The 21536-nt window shown below is 41.5% G+C and overlaps 1 protein-coding gene across 7 annotated transcripts in view; it reads right to left on the reverse strand.

Moving 5' to 3' along the window:
* Positions 1-21536, reverse strand: part of CDH18 (cadherin 18) — a 1088060-nt gene that overhangs the window by 27605 nt on the left and 1038919 nt on the right. For all 7 annotated transcript variants that reach the window (XM_033935275.1, XM_033935273.1, XM_033935270.1 and 4 more), the window contains 2 exons: positions 21111-21232; positions 10427-10544 (listed from right to left, as the gene is read on the reverse strand). In XM_033935275.1, coding sequence (XP_033791166.1) covers positions 10427-10544; positions 21111-21232 — 240 coding nt within the window. The remainder of the gene's footprint in view (positions 1-10426; positions 10545-21110; positions 21233-21536) is intronic.

A 21536-nucleotide genomic window follows, 5' to 3' on the forward strand; every position in this document is an offset into this window, starting at 1 on the left:
GGGAGGTGGGCCAATCTAGACCTAGGCGTGCAGCAGGTGTAACCAAAACTTTAGGCAGGTTGCCTATTCAGAACTTATACGTTTTGACTTAGACCAAGTCAAAACAGGTATAAGTGGCGAAAAGGGGCCGCTGAGCTGATCGCTGCAGCTTAGCGGCACCAGCAACCTGCCTACCCCCTACTGCAATGTTCGCTGCAGAAGAGATGACTCATCTCTCCTGCTGCGATGGTGATCGCCCACCCCCCTGCCGGCGATCCTCACCCCGAAGTGCCGCTGTCCTGCAGCAATCTGCCCTCCCCAGGTGATTACGATCGGGCAGGAGGGAGACCAAGCCCTCCTGCCCGGCGACACCCCGAAAGCATCGGGGCAAGAGGGAACCCAAGCCTTCTTGCCGCACCAGCCCTAAACGTCCCCGATTGCTTCGGGGCATGAGGGTGCACAAGCTGGGCAGGATAGCATGGGCTCCCTCCTGCCCCGATCGTTGTAGGGGGGGGTGGATTTTGTAACCAGTGTTGTTTTTGACAGACACCAGTTACAGAATTAGATGTTTGTCTATAGGACCTTGAGTCTCCGTAGAGGCAATATGCTCTTTTACACCTCCCGTCCTTTTCCCCATCTAATTACTTTGAACAGAATTCTGTCCAAAGCTCCAAATGTGCACCGAAGGTGCTCCAAAGGTGTGTGCTCCTTTGGCACGCTCCTTCACAGAATGCGCCCATGGCCGCATCCCGCGGAGTAGATGCTGCTGATGTACCATCCTGCGATAGGGCCCCACAATCAGAGGAGTAGGGCAACTGGTCAAATGCCTGAACCTCACTGGCTCTCTACGCTCCTGTTGTTGTAGGGAGTGGACACTGCTGATGTACCATCCTGCGAGAGGACCCCACAGTCACAGGAGTATGGCAACCAGCCAAATGCCTGAACCTCACTGGTTCTCCACGCTCCCCGATCCCATTTAAGATCACACTATTTTCTTCACAATTATGTGGAGAGGCTGGATTTAAATGTCATGATGAATGCTATTTCACCCATTAATTTCATCATTTAAATGTACTAATTTTCAATAAAGAAAAAATATGTACTTCTTTTGTTTGTCTTATTGTTGTTAATACCAAACCCAAGCAAATTCTCCAAGCTCATTATCACCAATAAAGTATTTATACCTATACAGATTTAATGACAATTAAGTTTATATAGAACAGGCCATACCTAACTCCGGTACTTAGCTGCAACATATGGCATATTGGGCTCTATTTCATCTTGATTCAACTTTATGATTTATGAGAAATAGTTTAACTAATTGTACAATAAATTTTACTTATCTTCAGCTCTACTTCATTCATCATGTTATGCTAGATGCTGAAGTAGCAACCACAGAAAAAGTTAGTGTTCTTTAAAGAGATGAAGTAACTCCTACAGAAAAAAAGTTGTTTTTCCCAAGCTCTGTAGATTAAAACTGATGATCGGGGGCAGATACACATTTGGGACAATGGATTTGCAGCAAAATGTATTTTTCTCTGACATTGTTTTTAGAGGAAACTTTATTTGGAGTTATCAACATGTTTTCTTCTGAAGATAAATAGGAGTATAGCTGGAGATGAGTAAAATTTCTTGCACAATGTGTCATGATATATGAGAAATACTGAAAGTTGAATCGGGATGAAACGGCGCCTAATGTGCCATAGGTTAATGCCAAGTGCAGGACTGTTTGTTCTATGTTAGATTAATTTTCATTAAATTTGCATAGGTATAAATAACTGTATTGGTCACAATAAGCTTGAAGAATTTGCTTGGGATTCAGTATGGACAAAAAGCAAGAAATATTTAAAAAACAGTATCAACATTTGTAATTTTAATTTAATTTTTTTTTCTTACCTTATGCTCTTTACAATTTTTTCCTGTAGAGACGTAGGGCTCCTTTTACTAAGCTGCGATAGCGGTTTTAGCATGCGCTTAGCTTGCATTAGTTCTAGCTGCATAGCGTGGGTTTAGCGCACGCTAAAATCCTGCGTGCGCTAAAAACGCTATCGCAGCTTAGTAAAAGGAGCCCGTAGTCTTTTTTTCTTTAATATGCTTTGGAAGGTGCAACAAAAAGCTTTCATTTGTGTACAGCTCTGAGTTTCGTCCCATCACAGGCTCAGGGTTCAAAGTAAACTCTTAGTTCAACATAAGGATATCAATATTTCCACAGACTAAGGGCTCCTTTTACGAAGCCACATTAGCGGCTTCAGCGCCCGTGACTTTTCATCACACGCTAACCCCCACACTAGCCAAAAAAACTACCACCTGCTCAAGAGGAGGCGGTAGCGGCTAGTGTGGCTGGCGATTTAGCGCACGCTATTACATGCATTAAACCGCTAACGCGCCTTCGTAAAAGGAGCCCTAAGACTCTTATGCTTTACCAAGTCCAACTATTATAGTATTCAGGCTTTGTCATGTTCCAAAACACTATGCCAGTTTATTCAGCATATGGTGGTTTACCTTAGCCACCCACTCAGCAAGCCAATCAGCCACCATCTCACCTTGACAGTCTTTCTTCCCAGGGCTCTGATTTGACCCACTTCTAGGAAAGTCTTCTTTCTCTGAGACTTCTCTGCTCTGAGAAGTCTCTTTTTTGGGGACGTCTCCTGAATGATTCCAGGCTAAGGCATATATTCTTCTCCCTGCCTAAGTTCCACCCCATGATTCAGCACAGTTTCTTCTAAGGTGGCTCCCTATAGTTCACCTGCTGACCAGCGGCACAACCAAAGCTCTAGTGAAGGAAAAACCCTCAAACCCTCACAATGATGTTGAAATTAATGGGTAGAACAGTGTTCATAATGACATTTTAAATGAGGAGGTAATTCATAAGTTACAACTCTTCCTTTAAAAATGTTAAGAGAAAAAGTTTTATTAAGTTTCAAGTTTTATTAGGATTTTATATACCGCCTATCAAGGTTATCTAAGCGGTTTTACAGTCAGGTACTCAAGCATTTTCCCTATCTGTCCTGGTGGGCTCACAATTTATCTAACGTACCTGGATATATATAAGAATATAAGAACATACGAATAGCCTTACTGGGTCAGACCAATGGTTCATCAAGCCCAGTAGCCTGTTATCATGGTGGCCTATCCAGGTCACTAGTACCTGCCGAAACCCAAAGAGTAGCAACATCCCATGCTACCGATTCAGGGCAAAGGTTGATTAAAAGGAAATCATTCATAAGGATTTTTGGAGACTAGATTGTACCAGGGCAAAGTATATTTGTTTATTTACAATTGTTAAAATCAAATTTTTTACAGCATAAATCAAAGTGATACACAATAAAATAAATAGGTAGAAAAGAATGCCAAATAAAATATAAAAAAGTGAATAAAAAATTAAAAGAAATATTCACAAATTGTAGCATCAATATCCTCCACCTCTACAGTATGTACCATGGGTCAATTAAAGACCTGCGAGAGAGAAAAAAAGTTTTAGAATAGTCTTGAAAATTTTAAATGAAGATTCTGAGCGAAGTGCAAGAGCTAAATTATTATAAAGGAATGGAGTCAGAATACAGAGCCATATGTGGGTATTGTAGCCACAAGGAGCACAAGGGAGACGGGGGCTCCAAAAATGTGTCCTATCCATTGCCTTCCCTGCTTGGCTGCAATGGAGTGGAGCTCTAGGGGGTATGTTACATTGGGGCATAGTTCTGGTTCAGGATGGTCCTGCAAGTAAAATGTAGAGAATGACACAGGGACAAATTTGTCCCTGTCCCCGCAGGATTTATCTCCATCCCCGCAAGCTCTGTCCTCATCTGCACAAGCCTCGAACACTTTAAAAACATACATTTTCATGGCACGTGTAGATGAGAAAAGAGCTTGCAGGGATTGGGCAGGGACAGGGACAGAACTTGTGCGAATAGAATGGGGATAGAAATAGATCCTGCAGGGACATAAAAACATATGAATAACCTTACTGGGTCAGCCCAATGGTCCATCAAACCCAGTAGCCTATTTTCATGGTGGCCAATCCAGGTCACTAGTACCTGGCCAAAACCCAAGGTGTAGCAATATTCCATGCTACCAATATAGGGCAAGCAGTGGCTTCCCCCATGTCTTTCTCAATAACAGACAATGGACTTTTCCTTGTCAAAACCTTTCTTTAAACCAGCTACACTATCCGCTCTTACCACATCCTCTGGCAGTACGTTCCAGAGCTTAACTATTCTCTGAGTGAAAAAAAAAATGTCCTCCGATTGGTTTTAAAAGTATTTCCATGTAACTTCATCGAGTGTCCCCTAGTCTTTGTAATCTCTCTCAGTGTTGTTCTCTAGTAAAAGGCACTTTGTTTAATTCATTTGCCTAAAAGGGTTTGGTTTGCTAGTACAGAAGAATAATTGCCTTTGGAAATATGAAGAAGAAAGAAATTCTGTAAGTTTATAGTAAATGGTTTACCTGTTTACTGAAATGAACCCAGAAATTGGAGAAACATGTTAAGGCAAAGTTTGGTAAATGCAGACTGGTGCTTTCTTTGGAAGGCTGCAGCTAATTATGCTAATGAATGTGGGAATTCTGATGATGCATTATTACCAAAGAACAAATTTTGGGGTTGGTGAAAGCAGAAGATTGTCACTCATAGGAATGCATGACTAATAATTGTTTATGAAACTTTAGTCCCTGTATTTTTTTTTTTTTTATATAAGTCAAGCAGAAGTGCACACAATACTCGAGATACTTCATGGATCAAAGCATAGGCAATGGGCATTATGATATTTTTATCATCCATTCCTATCCTCAGATTTTCTAACATTCCAATTTTTCACTGTGCAGAGAAAAAGGTCAGAGTCAATCAAATGGACAGACAGGACCAGTAAAGGAGGCATCCTTTCTTTCTTTTCTTTTTTTTCAGAAGTTCTAGAAATGAAATGACACAAACCCATCACAGACTTTTGAAAAAGAAAAAGGAAAAAAGATGAAGATATAAAACAACTGCTGCCAGCACCATTTCCAGAATTCACTGTGTAAAAAAACAGACCTCCCTAATGAGGTTGAGAAAACCAGTCGCTCTTGTCCACCTCCTCGGATTGTGCTGCTACCAGCTCGCTGCTTCAGTAAATGCTTCATAGATCTTACCAGGCTCAATGAAATGGAAGATCTTACGGTGAATCTTATAGAGAAAGTAAAGATCTTTTTTCAAAAAAATTGGACTAACTTTTTTTTTTTTTTTAATTCTTTATTGATTTTCTAAAATTCAAAAGTGCAATACACAAATATATATCATATAATAAGTTAATAAAAGCACATTCAACTTACAAATATGCATAACTATATTCGCTTTCCCCTCACTGAAATCATGTCATCTTAAAAGATTCCTCGAATGAACCTTCTCTTTTCAAGTGGCCAAAATAAACTCATGGCTCGCCCAAATTATACTTGACGCCTCTTCATACCTCCACTTTAGAAAAAAAGCTCAAAACTCTACTTTTCAATGGACCAAATCCTTAACGCTCCCCTCTTCCGCCTTAACGCTCCCCCTCTCCACATTAGAAAACAGATCGAACACTCTTCTTTGCATCAGATCAAATCCTTAACTCTCCCCTCCCCCCCTCAACACTGCCCACCTTTCTTTACTTTTTCCCCCTCCTCCCCCCCTTCCAAGATCCCTGCCCCCTCCCTCTCATATAATATGCTCTGTTCCCCCTCTCATAAATTCAATTGTACTCTCTTACAGTACATACCTTATGCGCTCTGTATTAGCCCTCCTTCACTTAAATTGTCAATGTAAACTAGTTTGAGCCTTCGATTGCCTTGTTATGTTCTTCTTTTTTTCAATTGCACTGTATGTAACTCATCTATTTGTTGTGAACCGCCTAGAACTCCCTGGGTATGGCGGTATACAAAAATAAATTATTATTATTATTATTTTCTTCCCCAACCCCCCAAACAATGATTATTCAATAAAACACAGAAACATAGGGCTTCTTTTAGTAAAGTGCGCTAGTGTTTTTAGCGCGCGCTAGCTGAAAAATTACCACCTGCTTAAAAGGAGGGTGGTAGCGGTTAGTGCGCATGCTAAAATCGCTAGCGCATCTTTGTTAAAGGAGCCCATAGACTATCCCAATAACCTTACCCTATTCAGATTAAAAATATATTAAAAATAATGAAATGGAAGATCTTACTTTGAATCTTACAGAGAAAGTAAAGATCCTTATGTACCAAGAAATGCAGCTGGAGACCAAGAAGATGTGGCAGAAAAATACTAAAAATATTTCCTAATTTACAGAGAGGTACAGAATTCATTAAAATAAATTTTCAAGCACATCTCAAATTTATTTATTAGGAATTATTTACTGCCAAGATGGTGTGCAGCAAAAATAAATCAAACACAGTCAATAAACAATTACAGCAGTAAAATATTCAAATAACAGTACATAGTATGGTATAGTATGCTACTAGGCCATCTATCTGTATTACATCTTATGATTCAGAAAGAAACATTCTTTGGCATGATGTAAGTACTTCGGTGAATGTTAGAAGTAACTGTAAGAAAGTGAGATCATACTCTGCATAACTTAGGAGTGAAGTTCCGCCCCCAGTTCCGCCCCATTCCATCTCTAGCTCTGCCCATTCTTCTCAGCCCCCACACGAACCTCCCCAAGCTCAAAAACCACATTTGGAAGCCTTCACACATGCGCGGACATCAACACAATGATGTCACATGCATGCACACATGCATATGACATCATCACGCTGACGGCCACGCATGTACAAAGTCTTCCAGATGCGGCCTCCAAGATCAGGACTTCCAAAACCTGGTCAAACTTCCAGGTTTTGAAAATCCCTCCGAGCACCCAAACAGCCCTTTAAAAAGAGGACATGTTCAGGTTTCCCCGGACATCAGGTAACCCTACCCCTAACCATGTTCTCTCCTGCCTTCTGCAGCTTGCAAGCCCCTACCATCATCACACTCTCTTGTCTTCTCTAGTCTTCAGGACTTCTAACTTAGAGCTAGGTTCACTATGCAAACTGATCATGCACTGATCGGTTTGTGATCCCTTTGCGACCCAATTTTCCTCCGACTCGACTCACTAACCTCTGTGCTGGTCCAATTCTGATCCATGCATGCAAATGTGGGGAAACTGCATGCAAAATAGGCAGGAACGTGATTCACTAAACAAATCTGGGACACCGACTGGGCTGGCCGATCAACAGAAGACGCGACTGCTGGGGACCAGTCGCACACGTCCCTGCTGACTCTCCTGCTCCATTGCCGCCCTGCTCTCTGCCCCGATATTCCAGCCCTGCTCTCTCCCCCAAGCTCTGCCCCGACTCTCCTGCCCCGATCATCTAGCCCTGCTCTCTGCCCCGATCTCTTCTCCAAATCTCCTGCCCCGATTTTCCAGCCCTGCTCTTTGCTCCAAGTTCTGCCCAACTCTCCTGCTCCGATTCTCGTGCCTCAACTTGAGCCAATGGTTTTAACCCGCTTTAAACCTGTGGATTAAAACCACGGGTTCGCAAGTAAAAAGTTTTTTAAATTTTTTTAAAAAACATGGACACCAAACAGATATGCAGACCATCTACAGGCAAAGTAGATGGTCTGCGCATGCGTCTGGATAGCTGGAGAGTGATCCATGAGGTTGGTGGGGGACGTTCCTCCGATCTCTCCCATTTGAATACAGGCCCATTGTGAATCAGAGGTTGCAGCCTTCACCTCCTCCACCACACTCTTACTCATGCTTTCTTCAGTCTTTTGGTGACCCTACTATCAACCATTATGCGCTCTCCTGCGTACCCTAGCCCTTCCCCCCACTCCCCAAAGGTCTCTTGTATCTTCTCCAACCCTTTCTCTGTTAAGTGACCTGAATTTAGCTGAGTCAGCTATAAATTCTCTGGTAAGGCAGGCAGCAACTATACTTTAGAGGTCTGAATTCTTGACCTGTTGACAGCTGGAGTAGACGTGTGTAAGGGGGGGAGGGAGGAGGATGAAAATAGCATTGCAATTACAGCAGCTGAAAAGGTGAAAAATGGAGCTTTAAATGACCTTGTCACCAAGAAACAACAATGAGGGAAGGTTGGAGCTGGTGGTGGTGATGGTGATAGTATTGACAGCTATAGTGGCTTCAATCTGAGCAGGCAGAGTACATATAGAAATAATTAGGCATCTAGAAGTTATAGGTACAGCTGCCTGCTGACTATTAAGACTATATAAAGTAAAGTTGGGCTTGGCAGGCTCAATATTTTGGTGGGACCATTGTCCCCTGTAGACTGTCCTTTTCTGATGCAGAAAGCAGCAGTGTTCACCGCTCCAACTGGATATTCAGCATTCCTTGCAATTGTGCATGACATAAAGTAGTGGTCAATGGAGATCACTTGGAGGAAAGGGATGCTAGCAGTAGTGTTCCTCAACATTCTGTTCTTGGGCCTGTTCTTTTTAATATTTTTATAAGTGATATTGCTGAAGGACTGTCAGATAAGACTTGCATCTTTGCGGATGATACCAAAATCTGCAATAGAGCAGACATCCCAGATGGTGTGAATAACTTGAAGAAAGACCTAGTGAAGCTTGAACAATGGTCTGAAATTTGGCAGCTAAAATTTAATGCTAAGAAATGCAAGGCCATGCATCTGGGCTGCAAAAACCCGAAGGAACGGTACAGTTTAAGGGATGAAGAATTTATGTGCACGACAGAAGAGCGGGACTTGGGTGGAATTGTATGTGATGATCTTAAGTTAGCCAAACAGGTTGAAAAGGTAATGGCGGAAGCTAGAAGGATGCTAGAGTGCATAGGAAGAGGTATGGCCAGTAGGAAAAAGGAGGTATTGATGCCCCTGTATAAGATTCTGGTGAGATCTCATTTAGAATATTATGTACAATTTTGGAGGCCACAGCTTCAAAAAGATATAAAAAGGATGGAGTTGGTCCAGAAGAAAGCTACTAAAATGGTGCATGGTATTCGTCATAATGTGTATGGGGACAGACTTAAAGATCTCAATATGCATACTTTAGAGGAAAGGCAGGAGAGGGGAGATATGATAGAGATGTTTGAATACCTATGTGGTATAAATGCGTATGAGTCGAGTCTCTTTCATTTAAAAGGACACTCTGCAATGAGAGGGCATAGGATGAAGTTAAGAGGTGATAGGCTCAGGAATAATCAAAGGAAATACTTTTTTACAGAAAGGGTGGTAGGTGCATGAACAGTCTCCCAGAAGAGGTGATGGAGACAGAAACTGCCTAATTCAAGAAAGCATGGGATAGTCCCATGGGATCTCTTAGAGAAAGGAAGAGATAATGGTTACTGTGGATGGGCAGACCGGATGGGCCATTTGGTCTTTTATCTGCCATCATGTTTCTATGTTTCAATACTGTGGTCAGCATTTAAATGTGTTCTAAATCTTTGCCCCATATGTAATCATAACACACTTAAAAAACAATTTAGCATTATTCAAAAATACCTATATCCGTGAATCACTGATAGTAAAGAAAAGTCATGGCTACTATTCAATCTCTTTCAATGACCACACTTCACAATTTCCAGAAAGCATTTATACAGGAGATATACATCCTTAAACTGTATGCATTTTATGAAAGGTTCCACATGAAGCAAAGTCTTGTGTAAAATACAAAAGGAAAACGATCATGTCCTGAAATGAATGTCTCAACTCAATTAACCTTTGTAAATTGGGCCTTTGCATCCAACATGCAATATTAGTTTCAAATATTGGTGCAATTGCGAGGAAAAGGTCTCTAATTGTAACTATATCATCACTGTGTCATCGTTTACACTTTTTCCTATTCTCATGTGCTCTGATAACAGAACAAAATTAGATACATGTAAGAATAGCCAGATAATATCTAAAACACTGATATTAACACTGGTATTTCATAGGTAAAAATAATCCTCCTGATTTTTTATCTCTGTAGTTGGTATTCGCTTGAAATGCTGAAAGCATCATTTAAATTCATCCAAAGACATTCAGCACTGGGCATTTTCTGGATATTGGTGGTAAATATCCAGGTGTAAGGTGCCTCTGGAAGATATTCAGTGCTAGTACCAGGACAACTAGGCAAATAAATTAAGAGAACTATATCACTTCTGGCTCTGCCTTCACTCTACTCCAGATTGTTCCAACACAATCCAATAGTGTTGAGGCAGTCAATGAAGCATCTTGTTAATACCACAGAACATTGGTGGTTAGGCTAGGTGGGTAGCAGTTATTTAAGTAGGATCCACTCCTACAAGGAAAAATGCAGCTTTCTTTGAATTTCATGAATACATCACATTTATATTATCGTATAAATCATGAACAAACATTTATATTATCGTATAAAGCATTACTACACATTTCCTTAAATATAATTCTTCAAAATGATAACTTGTATGTTTATTTTTCTTTCATTTAGGGTTAAGGTTAAAACAATAATTTTTTTTAAAAAGCCTTTTATATGTTCATTTACCTTCATTATCTCTTAGAGTAAAGTTGGGGTTCACCGAGTGTGTTTCACCAAGGGAGAAATGAAATCTTGGTCCATTACCAGTGTCGTCTTTGTCAGTGGCACTTACTGTATGGATGACCTGAAAGAACCATATGTCAAGGCATGAGTGTTGTAAAGGCTTTTCAGCTTTTTCTGGAAAACATGTGCTTTCCAACCCAAAGGTCATTTCGTTCAAGGCTAGTTTATACGAGGGTAGTTTGAAAAGCTTGGTAAATTTCCATAAGATGGCGCCACAGTCCATTAAGTCATCGATGACATCAATAAGTATTTTGCAGAGTTTGACAAAACCTATTGAAAAAACTAGAAACTTGCTGGACAACGGCCCAGATTCTCTATATGGCACGGATATTGGCGGCTTCCAATCACGTGTCAATTTTGCGATGACGCTGTAAATAGAATCGCGCCTCCATGAAAGATAGGCATCAGAAATGTAGGCCAGGATTTTCCAGGCCTACATTTCTGGCACCTATCTTTGACTTGAATTGCGTAAGTGCTTTATGGTGCCTAATGCCACTTCCGATGTTAGCCATGCCCATAGTGGTGTTAGATGCCGGCAGGTGCCTCTGGAATGATGATTTTGGTTTTTTTTATTTAGGCTTTTAATTATAAAATATTCTTAATTTTTTCCCTTTACTAAGCTCCACTAGTAAATGGGTTTAGTGTGGCTGTAAATTTGGCCATTTTCAATTATTTCGACTTTTGGCCAAGCTCTAATGTTTGCACTACCAGGCAGCCACTGGAAGAAATTACCATATACACTCAAATATAAACCTGGATTTTTGGGCCAAAAAATTGGCCCAAAAATGGGGGTCCCAGTTTATATTCAGGCCAACGCCCCATCCCAGAATTTTTTAGGCCGTCTTTGTCGCCATCGCCAGGCTCTGCCCCCCCCCCTCCTCCTCCCTGCCCTATCCTCATATCTCTGCTGATCCCTGGTGGAGGTGCAGTGGATCCTCTGCAGATCCCTGATAGAGGTGTAGTGGGCAGGAGCAAGTTTTCCAAACTCCTGACCCGCTGCTAACTGGCTGCGCAGATCCAGTTTCTTCAGCTGAGCGGCACGAGCAGCAGCACAATTTGGTGCTGCTTCTTGGTGCTGAGTGGCTTTGCAGGAGCCAGTAAGGAAGCCGCTCAGTGCCAAGAAGCAGCACCAAATTGTGCAGCTGCTCGTGCCACTCAGCTGAAGAAACTGGATCTGCACAGCCGGTTAGCAGTGGGGCAGGAGTTTGGAAAGCTTGCTCCTGCTCGCTGCACCTCCACCAGGGATTGTCAGAGGACCCGCTGTAACTCCACTAGGGATCGTCAGAGGTATGAGGATAGGGCAGCGAGGGGGGCGGGAACAGAGGGCATAGCCTGGGAGGGAGAGTGCAGAGTCTGACAGGGGAAGGAAGGGTGCTGGGTGAAGAGCCTGGCCGGGGGGGGGGGGGGGAGTTAGGGAGGGAAGGAAGGGTGCTGGGTGCAGTACTTGACAGCGGAGAGATGGAGGGAAGGGGGCTGGGTGCAGAATTTGGCTGGGAGGGGACAGGGTGCAGAGCCTGATAGGGCAGGGCATTTGAATATTAAGCCACCTCACTTATATTCGAGTCAACCATTTTTCCTCCTTTTTTTGTGGAATAAGGGGATCTTGACTTATATTCGGTTCGGCTTATATTTGAGCATATATGGTAAGGCCCAAATGTTTTTAACTGAGTTTCCAGGTGCCTACTGGTGCCTAAAAAGTCAGTGCCGGAATCACACCTCTGTAGGCGTTTTAGGCCACCTAATGCCATTGTGGGCATGGCTAGCGCAAGAAGTGGTGTTATGTGGCCTAAAGCGCCTACGGAGGCATGATTCACATCATAGCCCTTTATCCCTTCCTCTCCTCACCCTCTCATCCCCCAGTTATAGAGATTGTTGGGCTCTCTTGCATGTTTATTTTTTGGGCTGTCCCAAAATTTTCTATTTTTCTATTGTAGTCTGTATACTGCTTTGTTCTGTGCATTACCTAAGGCGATATAGCAAATACTAAATAACATACAATATATAAAATGGAGCCATCAGTAATTAAGATTCACATGGGTTGATATTCAAAGTAATTTAAATGGCCAGGAGAGGACCTTGGCCAGTGCTAACTGGGTTTATTCAGAGGCACTAAACTGGATAAGGCTGCTGAATATACGAGTTAGTACCTAAGCTAAAGCGGGTACTTTGTGGGCAGTCCAGGGACGGGGCGGTACTTATCTAGTTAAGTGTCAAAATTTAGCACTTAACTGGATAAATATCCAGAGAAATAGGACAATATAAAACATAGTCCTATCTTTTTCCAGCTTAACTTATCTAGCTAAGTTTTAAAAATTGCCTTTAACCAGATAATTGTTATCTAGCTATGTATAATTGGATATTCATTCCTAGTGCCTGGGCATGGTGTATTTGGGAATACTGCCAATAGCAGCCAAAAAAACTGACTGTTGTTGGTTGAATATTAACCTCACCATTTTTATTAATCTGCTTAGGAACACTGTTGTACTATATTTAGACTTACTTAAAGTCATCGAATGCAGTACATTCATTTAAGTTTACAAGTAAAAATATCAATACAATCAAAAAACTGTGCACAAACAGCAGAAGCATAGCTAGAATGGCCAATCTAGGGTAGGTCCCCAAATTAATCATTTTCCTGCTTTCTTTGCTCCCTCCAGTGTACCCTCTCCCTCCCCTCACCCCCAATAAAACAGGCACAGATCCACAAGCCCCATGAGCTGAAGATCTCCTTCCAGCAGAAACACTTATGCCTGTGCAGCCAGTAGCAGTGTTCCTAAGCTGCTGATATGTCCAATCTTCATGCATGCATGTAAACCAAGAATACAATCGGGGTGGGGCAGCAGCAGCTCAGGAACACTACCATTAGCTGCAAAGGGCATATGTTTTTCTGCCGAGTGGAGGTCTTCGACTGCAGGGACTTATGAATCCCTGCCAGTCATGCCAATGGAGCACTGACTTGGGGTGGGCCTTCGTCCCTCTCTGCACCCGAGGCCACGGAGCCTTGGCTTTTGGAAGCCGCCCGAGAGTTGTGGAGAGAGGAGGGAAGGGACTCCGCTGAGCGCGATCGCCTACCAGGCGCAAGACTCCTGAAGAAGGCTGGCCGAAACATTGAGTTTGATGAATACAAGGACTTTTATGAAATAAATTGAGTTCACCAGTCTTATTAGGACATTTCCACTCTTGGCCTTGTGACTGAGTTTGTGGATTTGGTTCTCCTGTGTTTATCTCTCCCCCCACCTACGGCTACGCCATTGACATACTGTATAGTATTAAAGATGTGTAATATGCATGCATGCATCAGTTCCGTTACCAAAGCACACAGTCCTTTTTATTCTATTTGATTCATCCAGAATATTATATACTTGGTATATTCTGTTTAATGTAGTTGAGAAAACAGGAATGCAAAAGATCCCTTTTGCAAAGCTGCTTTAGATCCAGCACCCCATTATACAGTACTTCATCATCAATTATTTTAGCTCAGAACATAATAGTGCATTTGTAACCTCTCACCATGATCTAGAGTACCAGGATAAAAAAATCAATTCACTAATAGAAAACAAAACCACACAAAGTACAAGAACAATTGATAAGCTGATTAGTTTCTGGTAATGTAACTTCATATCATTTGGGAGGTGCAGATTAATTGCTTTTCCAGTTTTGTAGCATAATACATGTGAACCCAGTTTTGCATAGGTCATCTTGGTAGAAAACAGAATGTGAGGAAAGCACACATATTTGACATGTACAGCAGGGAAAGACCTTTTATAAGGAAATATGACAACACTTGAGTCTTTGAACGTGTAAGTAGCAGCAATTGTATATGTAAGCCACTGATTTTACTAAATATGTGAGTGCCAGATTTCACAAATCTGGATGTCCAAGGGGAGACAGTTAAAAAGTTGAGCTCCAAATTTTGGGAATTTTTATGTTCCACAGGGTAAGCAAAATTGCCTCTTCAATCACTCTTCTAAGGCTTAGGCCCAAAGGTGCAACCAGATTTACAGCAGGTATAAATAATGCTAATAGGCACATTTTTTAAAGTCCATCAGTGCAATTATATAACTAGATGTCACAATTTGAGTGTGCTGAACCAAGATTCTATAATGGCATCTGTGCATCCAGATTCCATTATAAAATACTAGTGTAAATCAACATTTATGCATTTAAATGTAAGCATGAATAGTTCATGCTTACATTTAAATGCATAAATGTTGATTTACACTAGTATTTTATAATGGAATCTGGATGCACAGATGCCATTATAGAATCTTGGTTCAGCACACTCAAATTGTGACATCTAGTTATATAATTACTGAGGTAATCAGTGGGCTAATAACATTGGCCGAGGATGCTGCATGAGATTTGTATTGCCGGGAGGTGGGGGTGGGAGGGTTTGGAGATTGGGATGGGGAGAGATTAGATAGGATAGATGAGAGGTGTGGAGTTGGGATTGTTGGCAGTTTTAGGAATGGTTAGAGACAAAGGGTGTCACAACCCTAGCCCTAAAGCTCGGCTTGTGCCAGGGAAGGCTCTGCCTAAACCTAGCCTGGCCTTAAAGAGGGCCAACCAGTGTGACAGGCTAGACACCAGTAATAAGGAAAGCGCTGCATTCCCATTTAAAACCCAGTTTACAAAAGCCTGGGGAGGTGAGGATTATGAGGGGAACAGCTTGGAACAGCCTCAGCACAATTCCAATAGCTCAGCTAACACACAGCTGCAGGGTTTAATTAGAAGCCCTGGGAAACCTAAGCAGAAGCTGCAGGTTGCCCTGCCCCCTCATAGAACAGGGCTGGTCGCCTCAGTGCTCTTGAGGCAGCACTGAGGAAGAATCAGGGAATCTGCCCTGGGTCAGCCCAGGAAGGAGGTTTGCAGGATAGCTCTCCTGAACCTCAGCATTTCCAGGATATTGAAATGCTGGATGCAGCCCCTGTCTCTGAAGCCAACCAGCCAGCTGAATCAGAGTCCATGGAATTTATGGACGCTAGCATGGATACAGAACCTTGTGCTATGGAGGGAAGCTAAGTACAATTCCTTTGCTTTTTGTTGTGCTTAATTTGTTGAACTTTTTGGGTTTTGTTTATTGGAACCTGTTTGCACCTGTGTGAAGCCATTGAGCAGTGCTGGGCTCACTGCGAGGTGCTTAAAGCTGGAAACCTTTAGGCAAGTTTATTTTTCTGAAAAGTTTTGTTTCTGTTTGCCTTTTTTAGGATTAAGGGAATTACAATAAGGACTTGGTGCAGGGGTGCTAGATAGTGGGGAGAATCCACACAAGATCCTTGGGAGGGATTGTGAGGCCATTTTTGGCATTCTGTTTAAACACAGATTTAAATTAGTGGATTCAACTACTCCCCTCCCCCACCAACTACTTCTGTGTTGGTTGAGGCCAGGCCTGCTTCAATCCAGGCCTGGGTGCAACACTTTCCTGCTAGAAAGGAAGTGTTATAGCCTTATTCCTGCCTGCTTGTTAAGGCAGACTCACAAAGACTGAACTATTACAGTTTAAGGAACTACTCGCCTGTGATACTTGGAAGGAAGGTGTGGGGTGTTTGTTTTAACCACCCAGGTTTTGTTCCTGTTTACTTTTGTCCATGGAAAGAATGGACTGAAACCTGTGCGGGGTTTTATGAACTCAATAAAGGGAGACTTTAATTTTGCTTTGAACTACTGTGTTCCTGACTCTGTTTTGTGTTTTTGGAATGACTAAGAAACCAGCAGGACTTCCAACTTCTACTGGAAGCACGTGAGACACCGGCTATCCTGAGCACTGTCCGGGGCCATCGTCTAAGCGGCACCGGTGGTGTCACAAGGGAGAGGAGGTGAGTGATTGGATGAAAGGAAGGGGCAAGGATTGGTTGATTTGGGCGGCAGTTTTGTGGAGAGGTTTAAGGAGCTGCGAGTGCATATGAGAGGATGTGATACGGTGTGAGCATAGAGGGTGCCTCAGATTTATTTTCAATTTGCCCTCACTTCCCCCTCTTGAGTTTTGTTACGGGGTGGTAGGGTGCATAGTTCAGTGGGTTTGGTGGGTAGTTGTTTCTTGGGAGACTGTTTTCTGTGGGTTTTGGGTCATCTTAGGGGTTTGTTGGGCAGGGGGGAGGGGAAGTCACAGCTGTGTGGAAATAGGAAAGGGGGGCCTTCCAGGCGGCTATTTATTGTGTGAAGGAAGTAAGGGGTATTATGATGTTGTATACTGTGGGTGGCACCGCCACAGACAGATGTAAGGCCGGGCGATACCAAAGGTCTTGCAGATGGGGATACTTGGAATGGAATATATTGTACTGGGATGGTGGTAGAGCAGCTAAGTCGTGACCGACTAGCATTAAAATGGGAATGAATATGTGTGTGGGAGGGGGATGGGGTGCCTAGGAAGGGGGAATAAATTGGAATTACATTGTTATTTAAATCTTTGAATTATATAAAGCTCTGTCCAAATTTCTGGCCAACATATATTTGTAAGATGTTTATTTAAGTGAGTATGAAGTATGGCTTAGTTATTTGGAATGCAGCAGTGTGAGGGTCAAATGTTATGCCATTTGTATGGTAGGTGTACCAGTTGGCACCCAAATATACTGTATTAGCATGTAACCTGTAGCTTTCTGTAAGTTACACATGTAACTGAGTGATCTGCTCATGGCCCCTCCATGGTCTGCCCTCTCCCTTTGCACTTACACATTTAAGGGCCCTTTTACTAAAGCTTAGCATGTGCTAATGAAATTAGTGTGCACTAAGGCCCTGATTCTATAAATGATGCCTATAGCTAGGTGCCTAGATTGGCGCGCCTAGCCAATCTAGGCACCTAACTTAATTTTTTAATTGGCTTAATCAGTGCTCGTAATTGAAAAGTACCATTAAAATCCAATTAAAATGGTTTTAAAAAATTTAATTACCTTGTAGGGGCCTCATTCCATAGGCACCTAAAACTTCCCGGTAGCCTTTTACACTGAGATGTCTATCAGAAAGTAGGTATGGTTAAGGGTGGGTTCAGGGCAGATTTTGGGCATGGTTTGCCTTACGAGGGGGTGCAGAAAAGTTCTCAGCCCAACCAACTTCTTAAATTCTGAGACTTATTTTGCTGAAAAGAGTGTTCTTTTATTTTGCAAATTGCCAATTTGCAGAATTGTAAATCTATGGTTTGACATTTCAGATTATTGATTGAACCATGTCAACAAAAGGTGCAGAATTTTCAAGTGTAGAACTCTGAGCCATCATGAAGTTCCTGTTCTTGCAGAAGAAAACTCCAAAGGAAATCCATGAATGTATGATGCAAACATTGAGTAAAAAATACCCATCATACTTCACAGTGAAGAAGTGGTGTACAAATTTTCAGCGTTGAGATTTCAAGACCAAAGATGCAGCAAGGTTTGGGAGGCCTCAAACAGTGTCAACTCTTGAAATTGTTGACAATGTCTATGATTTTGGCAGAGTGGCGAATATCGACTAAAACAATTGCTGGGGCACTACAAATATCCAGAGAATGTGTTGGATATATAATCCACAAGCAGCTGGTTATGCAGAAGCTGTCAGCCAAGTAGGTGCTCAAATGTTTGAATGCTGATGAGAAACAACTTTGAGTGGACACTTCCAAGTTGATTTTGCAGCATTTTCAATGAGCTGGTGCCAACTTTTTGGAATGACTAGTTACTGTTGATGAAACATGGTTACACCACTATATCCTGAGACAAAACAATACTCATTCAATGGCGTAAGATTAATACATTCACAATATCTTAAATTCCAGTACGAGTGACCCGGTGAGGATTTAATGTATAAATCCAACCACTATGAAACATATTTGAGTGGCTGGTGGCATTTCTGAGGGTCTGTAAAACAAGTTTGGAGTGGAAATTACGAGGTGGCCATAAACAGACCAACCTTTTGACATTGTGTTGATATCTATCCTCCCATGTAACAGACATTTTGAAATAATAATCATTAATGCATTGCTGAATAGGACATACACATATATTTTTCAGGTTAAGTCTCTCAGATTGATCTTCAAAGCATTTCATGTGAGTCAGGTGACTTGGAAGCATCAAAGTTGACCATGATCATGCTCTTTCTAGCATATCCTCATTTTTGGTAAGGAGGTAGGTGGGGGTTCAGGATCTCCACAAATTCAGAGAGGAGATTTCTTTTGTTTTTTTTGGCAAGTCAGGGGCATCTGTGAATGGAGTGGCTAAGTGAGTGAGTAAGGATTTGTCATCATAGAAACATGACAGCAGATAAAGGCCAAATGGCCCATCCATTCTGCCCATCCGCAGTAACCATTATCTCTTCCTCTCTCCGAGAGATCCCACGTGCCAATCCCAGGCCCTTCTGAATTCAGACACAGTCTCTGTTTCCACCACCTCTTCTGGGAGACTGTTCCACACATCTACCATCCTTTCTGTAAAAATGTATTTCCTCAGATTACTCCGGAGCCTATCACCTCTTAACTTCATCCTATGCCCTCTCATTGCCCTCTTTCAAATGAAAGAGACTTAACTCATGCACATTTACATTATGTAGGTATTTAAACATCTCTATCATATCTCCCCTCTCCCTCCATAAGCCTTATCACGAAAACCTCACACCATTTTAGTAGCCTTCCTTTGGACCAACTCCATCCTTTCTATATCTTTTTGAAGGTGCGGCCTCCAGAATTGTACACAATATTCTAAATGAGGTCACATCAGAGTCTTATACAGAGGCATCAAAACCTCATTTTTCCTACTGGCCATACCTCTCCCTATGCAACCTAGCATTCTTCTAGCTTTCACCATCACCTTTTCAACCTGTTTGGACACCTTAAGATCATCACATACAATTACACCCAAGTCCCGCTCTTCCGTCATGCATATAAGTTCTTCACCCCCTACATTATACCGTTCCATCGGGTTTTTGCAGCCCAAATGCAAGACCTTGCATTTCTTAGCATTCAATTTTAGCTGCCAAATTTCAAACTATTCTTCATCAATGAAGAAAGAGCATGCTGGATTATTCTGTAGCATGTACAAGGGCCAGCTCAACCTATCGACTAGGTGAGATACTGATGCAAGGTGATGGTGATAAAGAGTGCCAAAATCCCAAACTTCTAGAGGGATAGATGCCAGATTGGGATGTTGGTACCCTTTATCATCAGTGACCTGAGACATGCCTCATCTGGTCCAGTAAGAGGAGGAGGACTTAAGAAAAAGAGAGGTGGAGATATCGGATCACAGGCGAGAAGAGGGGGACCGGAGGGACAGATATCAGATTGTGGGTAGAGGAGGTACCACTGCAAAAGTTGTCTTAGGGCATCACAGTCCCTTGAGGCAGCTCTGCACATGTATAGGTCACAGAGAAGGGCTTCAGGTGATCCAGAAGCCACATATTGAGCCATATAACACTGTGAGCAACAGTTCTTGTCTACGTTATATAGTATACTCTAAATTAATATGGGTATTAAGATCAAAAGGTAAGATGAGCAGTTCTTTAGATGAACCCCTAAGTACTTTTCCCCCTTTCATTTTTGATACCAGATATAAGAAAATTATACACCAGACACTGCACTACCAATTTCTTGTTACGGAAATTTTGCCAATTCTTTATCTTTTGCTGGAACATACGAGTATTATTTCAAAATAAATAAGCAAATAAATTGACAATGGGACCCCAGAGTCCCATCCAAAATTTATGAATTAAAACAATATATATATATATGAAGTATTGATAAAGGATAATACAAATTTGCTAGAAAACTCATCACGAGCGAATAACATTAGGTTGATTAATTTCCCAAGGAGTGCTTTGTAGACCCCAAGGGAATTGTTGAAGAGATACTTTCTTGAAGTATTGGAAATTTCAGAGGAATTATTACCTCCTATATCTCAAGTGTATCACCTACCGGGAAAATTACAAACTCAGCAGCAAGTAATTGCTCCTGATATGAATGTAACTACTTTACTTGAACTTTCTGATACAAAATTAGTTACACCTGCTATATTACTACAGACGGTGGCTATGGCCCCAGATAAAAATTGGCTTTTGAAAAATTTTTTTAAACATATGCAGAAAGAATTTCTAGGTTTAAAAGTACAAATGTTTCCAGATTTAGCAAGGGATATCCAAAGGCGTCAAAAGGAATTTCTTTTATTAAAACCTGGGGTTCTTGCATTGGGGGTGACTTTTTTTTCTACATTACCCATGTAAATGTGTGGTTCATTTTTCTTCTCAAAAGTATGTCTTCTTTGAACCTTTCCAATTGACTACTTTCCTTTCACTGTCGCGATTGGAGAAGGACAAAGCTACTATTTCAAAGCCCTAAATATAATTTATAAGAGGTGATTAATTCAATTAGATATCAGCATGACCATTCATGTTATCCTTAGTTATTGTATATCTCTTTTTTTTAAATATTCCACTATCTACATTTTGGATCTCATATATTGGGGACTAGAGCGATAATGAGGGAAATTTTATTTTGTATATATTGTATTATTTTGTTTATTGATTTGATCATATATTGCTATCTGTACAAGTTTATACTTGAAATGTAAATATGAAAATGATAAATAAATAAAAACAAACAAACAAAAACAATATATATGTGAATAGATATGCATCTATTTCAGTGTCATGCAATGTAAAAAAGGAAAATGAGACATACCTGACCAGGCTTGGCATTCTCACAAACAATTACATCATATTCCCTGACGAGCTCGGGTGGGTTGTCGTTCACATCTAGTACTCTAATGGCAACTGGAGCATGGCTTACCAAATCAGCATTGTCTGGAAAACACAATAAAACTTCCTAATACAGTGAAGTCATATGACAAATAAGTTTTAACACAAGGATCCCTGCATTCAAAATTTACTAATGAGAAGGCAAGGACAACAGGTGTGCTGTGATTTAAACTAACAGCATTTAACCCTTAGGAGTATGTTCTGACTAGGTAGGGACTGCTCCCCACAGTTCACAAATCATTTGGGATCTCTGACGCAGTCACTTTTTTTTCTGAAGAGGCAGAGCTTGAGTGAGTGGAAAGGCCTGGAATAATCCCTATTTAGTTAGAACATACTCTTAAGGCCTCTC

This window comes from Geotrypetes seraphini, chromosome 2, assembly GCF_902459505.1.
Source record: "Geotrypetes seraphini chromosome 2, aGeoSer1.1, whole genome shotgun sequence".
NCBI classification, from domain to species: Eukaryota; Metazoa; Chordata; class Amphibia; order Gymnophiona; family Dermophiidae; genus Geotrypetes; species Geotrypetes seraphini.